Genomic DNA, 17498 nt, shown 5'->3' with positions numbered 1-17498 from the left:
CTTTGGCCAGAATGTAACTAACTAAAAAAAAAAGTAGCCATCTAAGTAGCAAAAACACTGAAGCCTGGTTTCCAGTACATTTCAGAAGGATTTTCCCTTTGACAATAAAAGGACAGGTTTTTAGCCTTTTCCTTTGGAAGAAGCGGTGGGAAAGAGGGGATTATTAACTGCTCTCCCTCTTCCGCCCAGCCACACGTTTTCACATATCTTAAAGGCACCAGTACCCTTGAGACTTCTCTCCCTCTTGGATGGGATTGACATTGGACAGTAATGTCAAAAGATAATGGGAGGGGATGAGAAAAGAGGGTGCAGACACACACAGAGGCAGAATGGTCGAATATGTCCAAGGAAAATCCTTTAAAATAACTATGTGAAGCTTAAGCATTGCTTAAAATTTTTCTGTCCTCATCTCCCTCCTTTCTCTTCTTTGTAGAGGAATGTAAAGGCCGAAAGCTATTAAATGGCTGTATTTGTCTATAAGGATCGCAAGCTTCTTTCTTTTCTCCCTCTGTGCATGGTGCAAAGGTCCTTTCACAGGGAACCAGCATGCACTCTCTTTCCATAGGCCTTGTCACCTTCTGTTGTGGTCCAGGACATCAGAGCACATAGAATGCAGAGCATCAACTCATGGCAAGAATATTTTGTTTGCTTTCTATACAGTTCTTTACTGACTTAGAGAGATAACTAAATAGAAATTTCCCTTAACAAGAATATCGGTTGAAAAATAGCTTAGATAATCAGGCCAAAATAGCTAGACATATTAGCTGTGTATTCTAGTTTGTTGCTTGTTTTTTTCCTTTCCATAGTCATTATTTTCTGTGTCTTACATAAAAAGCTATTATCATGAGGCTAACTTCACTCAAAAGTCTATGACAGAGCTATTAATAATACCGAAGATAGAGGAGCACTTATTGCTGGCTTTCAGATGAGTTTGAAGATACTCTGTTCCCACTGAGTCAGTAGCTCTTTGCCAAGAACTTTTGAAATCCCCCACTTCTCTCCTGCCATTTTTTTAAACTAACACCTTTTTCACAACAGTAGTAAGCAGCACATTCAGACCATCAGTATGCACACCCACACAGGATAGCACTGTGTCCTGCCTGCTCACACATCAATTTATAATTATTTTGTTATTCTGCCAATCTTTCTTTATCCTCCTAGTCAACCTTCCTTTCCGCAATTCAAATGAGTCATGGGATCATGCAATCTGTTGTAGTGTAAGCAGTTTTCCTTTGTACTTGTTGAAAATAGTTACTGTAGAGGAAGCAAAGGCAGTAACTTTAAGTACTTTTTAAATAGGGTATGGAGAATTACTTCTTTAGATGTCTCTTCATTTAGCAGCTGAAGTACCCCAGCTCCATAATGCATCCTCCAACATTTTTGTCTTTTTGCTCCTACCTAAATCCATAAAATGTGGTATATACTGTTTCAGGACTGCCAAGAAATGCTCTTCAACTAGGTGGTAGTACCTTGGACTGTACAGCTCTTAATTTTGCACAAATCCCAATCGCAGGCCTGCTGTGAACACCCTACAGGGGTCCGCAGTATGTCTATGCAGTGCATTGTTTCTTCTGGCCCCCTGCTTTTTCTTCATGGCAGAACTATCAACACATGAAGCTTCTTTATGGCTGCAGGGTTTTACACTGCTAACAGCTTTTAACAGTTTGCTAAAGCTTGTTAAACTCAAATGATTTTGATAATGCGCTATAATAACAAGACAAATCAGTTACGCCAGCATAACCCTTCCCCTTTCTTCATCCAAAGATTTATATTAATTTCTTAGAAAAAGAAGGTGATCTTGTTAAATAAATCTACTCTTATTAAATCAGAAGACAGGAAAAAAGGCATTTTTAGAAACACGGTGGTGATTCCACAGGGCTCACAAACCTGTTAAACAGTTCATTCTATCCATGTGGTTTTTTTAGGCTCCTAAAACTATTCCCATTCCACTTAATTCAGGCTGATTATCTCTAGAGACAATCATAGTCTTCTGCTGCTTTTCTTCTGCTTTCCACAATTGTTTGAGAATTCTCTGAAGTTATTAAAATTTAAATCTGTTCTTATGCATTGTCCCAAGGAAAATTGGGGAAGCTTTGGCAAAGTCCTTTTCTTAAGTGGGGAGTAGTACAGATAGTTGAGCTGTTAGGAGAGTGGAGGGACAATGAGTGCACAGCAACATCAGGATGAATTCTTAATGTAAATGAGCTCAAAACTAGGATTTGGACCACTACAACTTGTCATTGCTTGAGAAAGCTCGGTGGCTGTAACTTAGTCCGGCTCAGTGGAAGAAGTGTGGGATTGGGAGTAAGGAGACCTGGATTCTGTTTCTGTATTTTTATTGCTCAAGTAGCTTCAGTTGCTTCTGTTTCTGTCTCATGTCCTCTCTGCCTGTTTGGACCTGTGTAAACAGTAAGCTCTGTGAAGAAGAGACCGTCTCAATGCATGCTGTGCAGTTGCAAAGCACTGCCCTCACAATTCATAGCACTTTTGCTTGTCTACACTAAAGATTTTTCCTTGCAAAGTTACACTGGTGGCTAGAGTAAGGCACAGTTTCAGAAGAGAGACACCTTCCACAATAATACGCTTGTTAATCATGTTAATGGTTATTAATTATGTTAATCATAAACTTATTAGAGCAGCTAAAAAACAGCAGCAAAGGATGTTGATCCCAAGAATTGCGATTTTTACCTTATAGCTATCTCTTAAATAGTGCTCAGAGGCAAATAGTGGAAATTAGATAGACTTTTCCTCATAGAAAAAATTTCAGCTTCTAAAAACTCCTGTCACATGAACATCTGATGGAGATTCCCTGTCACAATCAAGGAGTTTTCTTGTGCCTGATTATGGGTGAGACTCAGATGCCTGGGCAGTGATATCTCAGGATGCACCTCTGTGTTTGCTTGAGACCCAGAGAATTCTCCTGGAAAAGGCTTTCTGGGAAATTCTTTCCCTTCTCTTTGCAGGCATGACCATGGTAGAACTACTCACTGTGATTGCATTGCCCTCCTGCTCAGGTTTGCCAAAAGACTCAACTTGTCGCAGGGACAACACAGAAGTTACTCCACAAGTTCTGGGTGATGTCTTTCTTGGCATTTGGGATACTTTGATCTCATTACAAGGTGTGCAGCTCTCCCCGTTAACTGACCACCTTACAAAGAGGCCTGAGCACCAGCTGAGGTCTTCAGCATTTCAATACTCTGACCTCTTTCTTTATCGAGCCTTTAGCCTATCATCTGCAAGTAGTTTTTCCATCTCATTTGGGTGTTGTTAGAAGAAATACTTTTAAAATATTGTATGTTTCTCAACTACAATAAGATGAATGCCATACACATAATGGATTCCAGCAGACATGAACTCTTTGTCCCCTTACTAATCTGGAAATCTGGAAAGTAATATGTCCTTAGATTTAGGGGTTTTGTTTTACTCCTCTTACTACATTGTATCACCCTATAATGAGACCAACTAAAATATTAGGTATAAACTTCTAAATACCTCTTCAGCTTCACTCCAAATACTTTACAATGGTTACTGAATTAAACTCTTTTTTAAGCTGTCACTTTCTTAGCTCAAGCCTCTTTCATTATTCTGGAAGATGGCAATATAAAGAAGACATAAAACTCCTCTTTTTCAGGTAACATGCATGGACCTAATTTTAATTGTTATTTAAAGCTGGATGATGAGACAGAAGATGACATATACATCAAGGCTTAACCAGTGTTGCCACACAGCTACATTAGCAAAGAAGCCGCTCATACAAGGAAAAGGAACTATTCCTCTGCTAGACTTAAATCACACTGCTGAAGGACATAAGCTGTACCTGCAACGGACTCACATGAAAGAGCAAAGTGGGTTTTATTTGGCACAGCATAGCCAGATGTTGGCTGGAAGCACCAGCACACCTCAGAACGAAGCATTAAATGCCCATGTACCTATTGACCTCCACAGAGGACCTGCCAGACCAGGGGTCTAACCGTAGAGAAGCAGGACAGCAAGCCCACTTAATGGGAGCAGGCAGAGGCACGAACGAGGTGAAGATCTGGCCCCACTCCCGCTATTCACTGTAGATCGCAAGGCTGTGTGGGATGGGCGTGTAATAACTTAAGGATGCATTAGGCCGGCAGTGAGTACCTGCACGCCCGCGGCCGGGAGGAAGCGGGGAGGCATTCTGCGTCAGACGCCCCTGAGTCACCATGCCTCCTGGGCCAGTCCCCTGGGGTGCAGTTTGCAACCACCGGCACCAACTTAGTCATCAAAGTCATACTCTGCTCTAACCAGAGCCAAGGAAGGCACCTGAAGTCAAGACGCAGTCAAAGTGGAGTTATGAGCAAACAAAATCCAGCTGGTGTTCGAATAACTACACCTCAACATAAACCAATGGAAAATTCATGCCAGTCTTTTTCATTCTTACCCTTTTAATATTTGTGTGATGGATGTAGAGCTAAGCTGATGTGAATGTTAAAAAAAACGCTGGAAGTAGAAGCATGTGGTAAATGAGCAAGTTCCAGCAGAGCCACATGGGGAGGCAGCTCATACTATAACTACCCAGATTAATTTTATAAGCACTTCTATGCACAGGTGATATGGATGCACTTATGTACTTCACGCACTAATTAGGGAGAAGCACACACCTCTAATTCTAGCAGACTAATGCAGCTATTAATTGAAATAATGCTCATCTTCTGTAATCATCTCCTACATGATCTGGGGTTCCCTTTTCTCTGTGGCATCATTGAAGATAAAGGGGACTTTGAGGCAGTACACTACAATCGGGAAGAGAAGTATGACTGCTTAATTGGAGTATGGATTTTATTTTCTGAAGTAACTTGTGTCAGTAACGTCAAATGTCAAGGTTCTGGACCTGACTATCTTATCTTATAGTAGATTTTATAGACCTGATCTCATACAATGTGCGTTTCTTTGCATGGAAGCTTTCCAAAATACTACATCAGTAAATTACATGCAAGCTGAAAAATTCTCCTCCTTTCACTGCAGTCGGCAGAGTTGCTCTGTGGACTGTGCGATCTTCACCTCATTAAGGTTGTTTAATGCTCAAGGAGCACATCACAGCTTTGAAGCTGATGAGGTCAGCTTCTTGATGGTTCCTCCTTGAGAAAAGATCATGCTAGGGAAGGGATTTTCTGGTGTTTCTGTGTTGCTAAAATAGCCCCTTGAAGATACTTCTACTTGTTGCAAATTAGGGAAAAGCCAACCGTTCATTTTGCATAATGGATGGACCAATGTTACAGTCCCATAGCAGAGTCAATGTAAAGACAGCCATCTTCACTTCAGCTATTGATAAAGTTTGAAGTTCCTCGGTTAGCCTTTTGCTGCCATGCTTTTGAGAGTTCACCTTTCTGCTCCACAAGAGAGCTGTAGTGGATTGTAATAAACAGCTGGAAACTTAGGTTTTCAAATATTCCTGAACGTGATGCTTGGATGCTTCCATACAGTAGCCTTGAAGTTTATTTATGCTTAAAAATTGTCCTAACACCAAACAGAGACAATGATTTTTCTTTGAAGTCGGTTGAAATCTTAACTTATTACTTTGGGGACAGGTTCCAATAAATTGTTTCCAGTATACAGGAGAAAACATAAAATTTACATAGAATGTGCAAAAGAAAGGCAGTTTCATAGTAAGAGCATATGGTAAATACGAGCTTCCTCTTTGGGTCAAGTCTCGGCTGATACAGAAAGACACAGAGGATGCTCTTCTTTTAATATGTGTGCAATATTCCACCACTATTGAAATAAATTTTGTGAATTTGTAGGACAGAAACAACAAAGTCTACAGCATAACAGGAACTCTTGACACTGAGATCTGCATGAATGAATGTAGAAGGTAAGCTTGACTTGACTGAGCCTTTATTTTCCCCTCTCTTCAATGCGAATGTTGTTTCTTTGAAGTAACATGAGCAAGAGTAATTCAAAGCTCAGCTATGTGTACACAGCACTGTTACTTCTTTACAGCAACTTTTGTTGTAATAAAAAAATAGTAAGACCTTTTACCTTTTCATCTTCAAAGCATTTTCACAATACATTCTAGCTAATCTGAACACCCCTTTAACATAGTTAAGGTTGATTATCATCATGATTATCATGATTTGCAGGAGGGACAGAGTTTAAATTACTTAAATGCACAAGTGTTTGATGTCAGAAGAGGGATTAAAACTCAAGGGTCACTATGTCCTAATTATCTACCCACAACGTTAGACCCTCTTCACCCAACTTTCGTTTGCACTGTGAAGAATTATCTTATACATAGACTGTTTTCTGTATTTAACTAAATAATATACTATTTGTGTAATTAAAGTGCTTCGTACACAAATAAGAATGTTTCAGTTCATTTGGCCAAGATTTCACAACTCTGTCAGGCATACGGCCAAAACTGTTAAATAGTTGTGGGGACCTTAAATTGTCAGACCTTTCCACCTGTACTTCTAAGAAAGACAGCGTTTTCAGGTATTGACTACATGTGGACTTCCACCACATGTAGTCTCGAGGCAGAAAAAATGACACTTTACATTTAAACTTGAAGTGCCTTAATCTGGTGCGTCAATTACTTATTTTCATCTGAAGGTCTTTTGTATTTTTTGAGTGGTGTAAGGTGTAAATGATTCTTATGCATTATTTTAACTTAAGCCAAGGAAACACATGAGACACAGCCCCCTGAAATACTGAGAAATCAAAGCAGAGAGACTCCAAGTCATTGTGCATTTATTTTATTTTTGAAAAAGTGAATTGAAACTCCACTAAATGACTCATTTTTATTCAGATAAACGGATTTATATTCCATCATTTAGAATATGAAGTACAAAGTGCACTCTCTGGGAAAATACAAAGCTATCATTTTATTTCAAGGTTTTCTGTAATGTCATGAATGGAATTGTGAGCTGAAATTGCAGCCTCTCTAGTAACCCTGTAACCGGTGTCTTTTTAATAGTGTATGTTCATCCTGAACATCCATGTTCACAATGTTTTTCTGAATATTATGGTGGTCTTTTTGGTAGGGTGGTGTTTGATTACCTGCTTCCAATTTCAAATGGCTGCTGTAGAAAGCTGACTACTCACAATGATAAATGCTGTGTTAAGAATTTCTATATTACAGTTTACTGATGAACAGTCACTGAACTGGATTCCATCTCTCAGTCTTATAATAGGATTTTAATTTTAAGCTATTCAAAACTGAGTTACCAAAAGCACATTGTCTACAGAAATGAAAGCATTTAAAAATGTTTATTTCACAAAGCACTACTTCTTACCTGTTATTGAACAGTTAAATCATTTTGAGGGCTTAAATGCATGTATGGCTCGACCGAGATTATAAGCTGGTGTAAGTAATGGGAATTCAGTAGCTGTCGATATACAGTGAGCTCACTTGAAATGTAAAATTTCACATTGATACAGGTTTTCCTTACTAGTTAACTGCTAAATTTAAATTAGCATGGTATTAAATTTGAAAAGGTACCTAGTTTGTCTGCAAGAATACAGTTTTTCAGCTCCTTTTTCTGATTCTGAGTATAAGCTGTCCACCCACTGTCTGGAATGGCTCAGACTAGACATCTTCGGAAACCCCATCTAATGAAGCTTCCTTTGAGCTTCCAGCTCAGCATTTCTTGAAGTATCTATGTCATTAACAATTTACGATGAGCAGGCTTTTCTGCGTGCTGTTCTGTGTTCAGATTTACCCTGGATATATAGAGAGCTTTATATAGAGTAATACTCCTACAAAATACATATAGAACAGAGAATCCATAAGCATGAAGTCAGAAAGCTGGTACCTCTCTGGACAGCTACAGTATCGAACTCCCACGGGAACAGCCTGTGCCGGAACAGCTAGCACAAGATTTAAATGGGAGTAAGAAAGGACTCTTTTAACTTATGGTCCCTGAATGTTCAAATAGTGAATATTTTCACACTATTTAAACCAAGTAAGCTCTCATATTCAAAAAGAAGTGAAAAACAGAAGCAGAAAAGCAAATGGATTGCACGTAGTTCTGGTAAAAGATGAATACTGCAACACAACTGACACAGCTTTTTATAAACAATTCAACAGAGGAAAATTGTAGTAGAATTAAACAGAAGGAATTGCCAAAAATTATTTACTAGAAGAGTCTGTGCACTGAAAGTAGAATGTATACCTTCAATAGAAAGGCCAACCTAGAATGAGAAAACTGGGCTAAATTTCAGTCTTAATACGTTATTATGGCTATATTGCACTGCACTGAAGAAGTTAATGTAACTTCACCTATGTCCTTCTTTCTCCCTTTATTAACTATGATTTTCCAAAGTCCATTTCTCATCAATGTAGTCTCACATTTTGAACTGCAGTAAGAAGTCTTCAGCCTCTGTGACAAACATCCCAGCTGTGTATGAAGATCTCTAACATACACTGAAGACAAGAGGATGAAGTGTTTAAAGCTTCACAGAGAGCAAATTCCAGCTGAAACACAAGTTCAGCAGCACTAACTGCTACTACCTTAAGTTATCAGGAATATCCTTTTTCTGGTATACAATGAACTGCCTCACAGACCTCAGCAGATTTCTCAGCTGCGATAAAATGTAGGACATATGTTCAGTGATGAATCTGAGTCTGCATTTACTAGCAGATTTCTTAACAGACAGGTAGCTCTCAGTGGCATGTGAGAATGGCATGTCTGGATGGCTGAGGTCTCTCTGATAAAGCTGCTTTAAAGAAAATCTACAACAAATACTTTAAAAATAAGTACTTCCATTTAACAAGATGCTGGCTATTTTTCAAAGCTCTACATTTTATATTTATATCTATCCATAGTAATAAAATATATAAATATATCAAAACTATTGATGTTTCTCAAAATGTAAGATTATGTTATGGTAAAATGAATGATCTGCTTAAATGTATGGACTTGTGGCAACAAGAAAAATACCACAAACAGGAAAATTGTAATTATTAATATATAATGATACAGTGCTTACCTTTTCATATCACTTAAAGCTGTATTTAGCTTGGAGAGCTAAAGATATGTACCTTTTATATATGTGTACTTCAGAAAGTAAACTCCTTTTTTTTTTCCAAAACATGCTCCGGTTTGTTCTCAGAATCATTTTTCGATATGACCACCCTTAATTTAAACCACATTAAACCTCTAAATTAATTGGTTTTTAATGGAAAACAAACCTGTTCCACTTAGTTTCAAAGACTATAAATTAGGAATTTTCACACAGGTTAGAGCTGGAATTTTGGTCTCATTTTGCCACTTCTGGCAACCCTGGACTAATCAGCACTTTTTGCTTCATGTCACTGTTTTATAGGGTGCTCCAGGGATTTTGTGGTGCTGTTTAGTTCCACCTTCCGTTGACAAATAGAGGAATGGGGGGAGGGGGGGAGTCAAATAAACCACAGTGTCTCCAGGAATACAGTAGGTGGTCTGTCTGAAATATGGCCCATCTGAAAGTTAGTTTTCAGAGAGACCGAGACAATGCTTAACATTTTTAGCACATGCTTACACATTTAAGTAGATAAATTATTTCTATTATACCACAACATTTGTGGAATACTGTTTTCTGGAACTGCAGCGTAACTTAGAGAAGTATTTACATACCACCAGCTGCAGCATCGCTCCATTTACATGCAGTCAGTGAGGACTCCCGGAGAATCGCATGTAAACATGCAGATCAGAATTATTTAAAAGAAAGCAGGACAGGTACCCTGGCTGCGATTTCAAGAGGTATTTAAACACAGCAGTATTCTCTTAAGTACCTCCAAGATGAAAGCTTTTAGAAAAGTATTAAAACCTTCACTGAGGACACATTTCAAGGATGTAATAACATTTCAAGGCTTACAGATCAGGTGACAGCGATATTTCCAAAGCGTGCTGCAGACATTCTGAAGAAGTGTAGGACGCACTGGTGAAGTGTAGGAACAGCATATTAATAGAAATACTCACAAATAATGGGATGGCAATATCCACTTCTGGAGAGGAGATATCCTGGGAAAAAAGGGAAAAAACAGTTACGTCGTATGCTGTGACACAAAATCACGATAAACTGGATTTCACTCCAAGGAGCTGTTCTGCAGCGTATGTTCCTAATCGTTTCCTGAAGAATTCCAGCTGTGTGACTAGCATAGGGCAAAACCGCTAAGTATCGGGCTCACACCCGCAGACCGGTCCCTCAGGCCCCGGGACCGGAGTCCTCCGACGCCCTCGGCCTCTCCCTCTCGGGACGCATGCGCAGACCTGCCGCGCCGCGGGGCCGCCGGGCCTCCCCTGGCTCTCCTCGGGCCGGAGGTGTCAGGGGAGAGGTTCCCGGCGGCGCCGGCCGGCGCGGCCTCGCCTTAGCGCGGGCGGCCGCTGCCACCTAGCGAAAAGGGTGCGGCGGCGGCGCTCCCGCCGGCGGAAGGCCCGCCGGCCCCCGGTCTGCGGCGCCGGGGAGCGGGGGCGGCCCGGCGGGGGCGGGGCGGGGCGGGGCCGGGCCACACGCGGCGCGCGGCCCGGCGGGCTGGCCGGCTGCCAGCAGTTCCGCCCCCCCCCCCCCCGGCCCCCCTCCTCCCTTCCCGCCAACATGGCTGCAGCCGGCGCGGCCGTGAAGGTAAGCGTGGATCCGCGCCGCCATGGGCTGGGAAGGAGGCGGCGGCGGTGGTGGTGGGAGGCGGCGCCCGCTGCCGTCCTCAACCCTTCCCCGCCTGTCGCCTCCCCCGCGTCCGGGCCGGCCGCGAGCGTGCGGAGCGGGAGCGGGAGGGCGCGGGCCACGCCGCTGCCCTGCTGGCGCTGCCTCTCGCCCGCCGTGTCCTTCCCCGCTTCCTGCTCCCTTCCCGCCTCCCGTCCGCCCCGCCCGCCCGCCGGGAGCCGGCCCGGGAGCATGGCCGCGCTCAGCGGTGCCAGGCGGGAGAGGGGCCGGCATGGCGGGCGGTGCCGGGGCGACTGCCTTTGGGGCCGCTCCGCCGCGGGGCGGGCAGCCCCCGCACGGCGCTCCCCGCGCCTTGGTGCTGCCCTGCCCGCGTCTCCCGGCCGAGCCCCGGCAGGCGGCCTCGCCCGTCCTGCAAGAGACAGATTTTTTAAATTTTTTTTTCTTTCTTTAAATGAAAGCTGGAGACCTCTGCTTCTCAGGATTTCCGAACCCGCTGCGGTGTGTCGGATTTGTCAGTGAGAGGGCCCGGGGCGGGTTTGTAACTGTCGCAGGGTGCACGAATCCTGGAGCTGCGGCAGAAGTGGGCCGGTACAAAAGTTTCGCCTAAGGCTTGTCTGTCCCATGTGTTTAAAAAATGGCTCCAAAAGGCGATGGCCTGCGACAGGGATGAGCAGGCCGGTTAGGCTGAAACTCTGGGTTTGTGTTTTGACCCAAATATGATTTAGGTCTCTGAGGTAAAGTAACTCTCCCAGTCGTTTCAGTGTGTAGAAATTGGTTATAAGCTGTTTTTATTTTACAGAGACAGCAGGTTTATTCTCTGAACTGTAAAGTCACCTGTGACCAGGTGACCCGCCTCGTGGATGAGGGCCAGGCTGTGGATGTGGGCTACCTGGACTTCAGTAAAGCCCTTGACACTGTCTCCCACAGCATTCTCCTAGAGAAGCTGGCGGCTCACGGCCTAGACAGGTGCACTCTTCGCTGGGTAAAGAACTGGCTGGACGGCCGAGCCCAGAGAGTTGTGGTGAACGGAGTTAAATCCAGTTGGCGGCCGGTCACGAGCAGTGTTCCCCAGGGCTCAGTACTGGGGCCGGTCCTGTTCAATATCTTTATCAATGATCTGGATGAGGGGATCGAGTGCTCCCTCAGTAAGTTTGCAGATGACACCAAGTTGGGCAGGAGTGTTGATCTGCTCGAGGATGGGAAGGCTCTGCAGAGGGACCTGGACAGGATGGATCGGTGGGCTGAGGCCAACTGTATGAGGTTCAACAAGGCCAAGTGCCGGGTCCTGCACTTCAGCCACAACAACCCCAGGCAACGCTACAGGCTTGGGGAAGAGGGGCTGGAAAGCTGCCCGGAGGAAAAGGACCTGGGGGTGCTGGTTGACAGCCAGCTGAACATGAGCCGGCAGTGTGCCCAGGTGGCCAAGAAGGCCAATGGCATCCTGGCCTGTATCAGAAATAATGTGGCCAGCAGGAGTAGGGAGGTGATCGTGCCCCTGTACCCGGCACTGCTGAGGCCGCACCTGGAATACTGTGTTCAGTTTTGGGCCCCTCACTACAAGAAGGACATGGAGGTGCTGGAGCGTGTCCAGAGAAGGGCAACGAAGCTGGTGAAGGGTCTGGAAAAGAAGTCTTATGAGGAGCGGCTGAGGAAACAGGGGTTGTTTAGTCTGGAGAAGAGGAGGCTCAGAGGAGACCTTAACGGTCTCTATAACTACCTGAAAGGAGGTTGTAGCGAGGTGGGTGTTGGTCTCTTCTCCAACTAGCAATAGGACAAGAGGAAATGGCCTCAAGTTGCACCAGGGGAGGTTTAGATTGGATATTAGGAAAAATTTCTTTACTGAAAGAGTGGTGAAGCATTGGAACAGGCTGCCCAGGGAAGTGGTTGAGTCACCATCCCTGGAAGTATTTAAAAGACGTGTAGATGTGGCGCTTAGGGACATAGTTTAGTGGGCATGGTGGTATTGGGTTGATGGTTGGACTCGATGATCTTAGAGGTCTTTTCCAACCTTAATGATTCTATGATTCTATTCTATAAGTGAAAATCTTTTTAAAAGAAAGCCATCCTCTTCGCATTATCCCCAAAATAGAAGAGAGGAATAGAGATGTATTCATTCAAAACCACCATGTTGTTAGTTGTCACAAAGGCTCATAGCTGATTGCGACAACGCTTAACATGTGTTAGTGTTTAAGACTCTCAGATGGAGAAGTGTAGACTGTTACTGCACTGATACTTTTGTGTCTTGTGCTTGAACCTATTCGAGGAATTTCACCAAACAGCAGGTGAAGAAAGGCATACGCTTAAGTGTGATCATTATTTGGACTCAAAAGCAGATAAATGCTTTTGAGTTTGTAGTTACTGGTGTGATAACTTTTTGTTAAGTTTCACTTTTGTTGCTCTTCATCCCAATGTTTGAGATGGACTATACCATAGTAAAATATTTCATGTTTCATTCCACTGCAATGCCATTTTACTTCAGATTTAATTCCAGATAACCTTAGCTACAGCCTCCGTTAATTTTTACAGGTTATGTCCTTTGAGTCCCTTTGTAGGATGCAAAGTCTGGAATGGAGCATACAGTCTTGCATCTTTCCATTCTTGAGGTTACTCCTAGATGTGACTGTCTCTGCCTTTTGAGGAAAGGTGACTTTTCTCCCTGAGTCTCCCCTCTGCCATTCCTTCCCTTCAATGCTTGGGCTGCTAGGTAGAAATAGACCTCAACTCCTTTGGCAGGGCATCTCCCCACTGAGCCTAGAGCAGTTGCATTCCTTTTGATAATTCACTAGAAGGTCTGTAAAGCAGAATTTAATATAGAATCAGATTTCTGGGTCTCTAGCCCCCAGATGCAGCTGATATTCCTGGACATTATGTAAACTGGAGGAAAAAGAATTCTCTTGCAGAGAGGTAAAATTAATTTTAGGGTTGGAGCTCGAAGTTGGCATTATGTGGTTGGAGAAGCAGCTGCCTCTACAAATCTCTGCTGGCCTAATTTTCCTTCCACTGTAGTAGCTCTCCTGTGAACTATAGTGAGCCCAGCGTTTCTCTAGCCAGTGTTGCCTAAGGTGGCGAAGGTTGACCAAACTGCTGCTAAGGTGTTTTGCAGGGAGGAAGAAGGCAAAAGCAAATTCAAGGTAGTCTAGCTCTTCTTCAGTGCTGTGGGTTCTCCACCCTGGGAGCTGTGCATATTTTGCCAGCTTGTTGCACTGCTGCCGTTTCCGACAGCATGGCTGTTGGTGTAAAAGCCTGCTCTGGAACTGAACCATGCAGCACAAGCATGTATTGATGCCACGGCAGCAGCAGGAGTAGCGAGCTCAAGAACAAATCTGAAAGCAACCGCACCAGGCCTGTGCTGCCATGAACAGAGCCAGCTCTGTGCTGCCACAGATCAGGTGTGCTGCTTTCTGGTAGGAACAGTCTGTTACACTGCTGGAGCTGTGTGTTCATAAGGACCTTAAAGCATTGCAGTTCCAAAATATCTTTTACGTCATGTAGCTGATATCTCCAGCATTGCACTGTTTTCCTCAGTCCCAACAACTTTCACTTCGCCAGACATAAAAATTCAGGCAGATAAGCGTTCCCTTTTGAATATTCTTAATTTTAAGTCATAGGGCACTAATAAAACAAGCATTATACCAAACTAAAACTGGTTAAGTTACTGAAGGAACTGTTTTTTTTTTCTAGATTTTAAAAAAAAAAAAGTCACCATTTTGATCCTGGCTTCTGTTAATGTAGTAATCTTCCGTGTTTACTGATTGTATGCATGAACAATGTTAAAGGTGATCTTTTGTTGGTTTTGAGTTTTATGATTGTTCCTGTTGCACACTTATTGCATGATTCTTAAGGCAAAAAAATGTTCATCCTAAAATTTATATAGTTTTCAGGATTTTCATGAGCAATCTAACAATCTGAACGTTTGTGATAAATAAGCAACATGAGTAACATGGGAACGGATCCATCAATACTACTGCAAACAATGATCTAGGTCTTCCCTAATGCTTGAGTATGTTCAGGGTTGGAGTTGGTGGATTTTTACTGGTATTTTCTTCTGCAGTACTCTTCGTGCTCCACAGGGGGGTAGCAAAAGGAAATAGGAGATCTGTTAAAACTATCAGCATTTACACCGCCTGGTGTGGAAAGCTTTCTCAGAGAAGTATTTGATGTGTAACGAACACCACAGAGCCCCTGCTTGTTGAAACGAAATGCTTGATGAGCCAACTGATATAGTGGATGAACAAATGAGGCCTCTATGAATGTGAAAGTTAAGAGAAAGCTAGAGTAAGAGACTGTTGGGTGTGTGTTGTGGAAGGGGAGTGTTGTATATTGAAGTCTGGAGGTTTTACTTGAGAAATTTTCTGTCTTTAAAAATAATAAAAAATGGTGGAACCATGCAGTAATAAGTCATGCCAGAATGGTTCCAAATTTTTTTTTCCATGATGAGCAATTCAGCCATGATACGAATTCTTCAACTTAAAGTGAGACAAACTCGGCAACAACTGGGCGCATTGGATAAAAAAAAAAAAGCAGTAGCATTTTATCTGTGTGTGATAAATGGTGACATTATTTTTAAAAAACGTTACTAAGCTTGAGGTTGTGAATGGCCTGACAGTACCCGTTCCATCCAAAGAGCTAGAAGTGTTCTGAACTCAAGAGAAAACTTGATTGAAAATGGAATTATCCCTAGAAAGACAAAACCAAGATACTTTCCAATGATGAACTAGAAACAAGAAAATTCAGATGTGTTTTTCTTTAGCTGGAGTATGAACTCACAGGTGAGTTTAGTCTCAGTAAGAATATATGTTTCAAATTACCTTTTTTTTCTTTCCCCTTTTTTACAAAAGAACTAGAACAGATGAGCAGTGAGCAAGAACAAGAAATTGGTGATTACTAAAGCATGACAGACAGGTGGTAATTATAAGTCACTTCATGCTTCATCACTACAAGTTGTATCAAAACACAACATAGGACTTCTAACCTGATTTCCTAAGGAAATAAAATATATTTTATTTAAGTGGCCCTTTGCTTTGCCCTCTCTTTTCCCTTTCCATTATGCTTTGAAACTGTTAGTCAATTTCATAAAAATTTGGGAAAAAAAGTACTTGAAAAGACTTCGTAAAAAAGTAGGAGGAGCAAGAGTCTTCTTAGGGAAAGGTTGTGAGTTGAATAAAACCTGACACCAGTGTGTCTACACAGGAGACAGTTAGTGACCCAGCTGCAGGCAAAGTTTAAATGAGCACTTACACCTTCTTAGGTACCAGAAGACTTAATTGTAAATATGTGAAGAAACCCAGCAGCGCTCACAGGAGGTGAAATTGTCAGCAGATTCTTTTTATTTCACTTGTGAAGATGCTGTTGAGCTGTCCCCCTTTTCAGAAGCTCTACAGAGACTACTTACAGAAATGGAGAGGTTCTTAGATCTTTGCAAGCCAACAAAAAAACCTTCTAATTTTTGAAAAAAGGTTTTGATTATTTTGTATGTATACTACTATATAGTAATGCTAGGTATTCAGTATGCCAGTGTGTATGTATAGGACTGTTTTTCCCCAGCTAAGAAGCCTTTGTTATAATATGCATTATACAGGTATTTCTCATTCGTTAGAGGCATTCTCAAATAACACCCTTCATTTTTGTATTAGGAATAAATGATGAATTGGCACATCTTTGTGCATTTTCCATAGCTTTTTAAATTTGGTATCTTTAAAGAGCAGAATCATAGTGTAAGAAATTGGCAAGTTAAATACAGTTGTTTAAAATCGGTAATTTGAAATTTCCTTTCTGGGAAACTGTGTTGGGCATATTATGTTTTGTTGATCTGTAGTCTAGCCCCATCTCAAGCAGAAAATACATTTTGTAGCTGTCGAGGTAGTTTTTCAGACATGCTGTTAAATGGAGTGTAATCTTAAGAAGACTAATATGTACTTTTCTGTGTAAGATTGGAATTATTGGTGGAACTGGCCTGGATGATCCAGATATCTTAGAAGGAAGAACAGAAAAATATGTTGATACTCCTTATGGCAAGGTCAGTATAACCTATTTTTTCTATTACTGAGACTTTTTGCTGTTTTTAAAGATGTTTGTATGCTTTAAGAATTTCCAGACTGTTAAATGAATGCATAAAGGAGGTACTGTCACAAGACTATTTCCTTTTAGTTGCTATGTATTGTGTGATTCTTAGTTTGTAGAAACAAGGTGTTATAAAGGTGATGTGCAAAGGAGACTATACCTCTTCTTGTTTGTAGATTGGACGAATTTACAAACTCAGTCCTCAATTTGCAGTCAAGAGGGATAAACCCTCTCTTACAAATCTGTGCTGTTATGTGACCTGTAGTATATGTCAAATCGCTCCAGGGACCTTTCTGAATTGCAGAAAATTGTCCTTTGAGGTATATGGGCCACCATTTTCCCTGTAACCACTGAATTATGCTTTACATACCAATGCTCTCCTTACAATCATGCTTATAACCACATAATTTGAAACTGATTTGAAAATGAAGCTCTGAAACTTTTTGTGGCACAGGTATTCTTGACCAACTCTCCTTCATGTTGCTTCAGCCCTTTTCCTCGGCAAAAGGGAGTGGAGGCTAGGGGTGTTGCTCTATACACAGTGCCAAGTGTATTGTGAAGGACAATTCCTGCCCCAAAGCATTTATAGTAGGAACAGGCAAGACAAAGGATGAGAGAGAGTTTTAGAGGCAGGAAGTCAAGGGGGAGAGAGGTTCTAGTTGACACAGGAAGTTCATAGAAGAACTGGATCTCAAATACTCCCAGGGGTGCTTTATAATTGCCATCGAAATTATATCTTATGAAATCTACCAGTCTAAGCTAGTATACATACAATAAAACATCTGGCATGTGGCAGCCAGAGCCATTTTATGGGTAGAAGCTTGCCAGAA

At 42.1% G+C, this 17498-nt stretch overlaps 1 protein-coding gene across 2 annotated transcripts in view; it reads left to right on the top strand.

Moving 5' to 3' along the window:
• The first annotated feature begins 10522 nt into the window (after positions 1–10522).
• Positions 10523–17498, top strand: part of MTAP (methylthioadenosine phosphorylase) — a 29178-nt gene continuing 22202 nt past the window's right edge. The window contains exons 1-2 of one of the 2 annotated variants that reach the window (XM_075137981.1): positions 10523–10569; positions 16538–16624. In XM_075137981.1, coding sequence (XP_074994082.1) covers positions 10543–10569; positions 16538–16624 — 114 coding nt within the window. In that variant the 5' untranslated portion in view covers positions 10523–10542. Of the gene's footprint in view, positions 10570–15176; positions 15378–16537; positions 16625–17498 lie in introns of those variants that run through there. The other variant, XM_075137982.1, reaches the window with a different exon arrangement.

This window comes from Calonectris borealis, chromosome Z, assembly GCF_964195595.1.
Source record: "Calonectris borealis chromosome Z, bCalBor7.hap1.2, whole genome shotgun sequence".
Taxonomy (NCBI): Eukaryota; Metazoa; Chordata; class Aves; order Procellariiformes; family Procellariidae; genus Calonectris; species Calonectris borealis.
The sequence above is the reverse complement of the archived record's forward strand: the minus strand, read 5'-3'. Positions and strand labels throughout refer to the sequence as shown.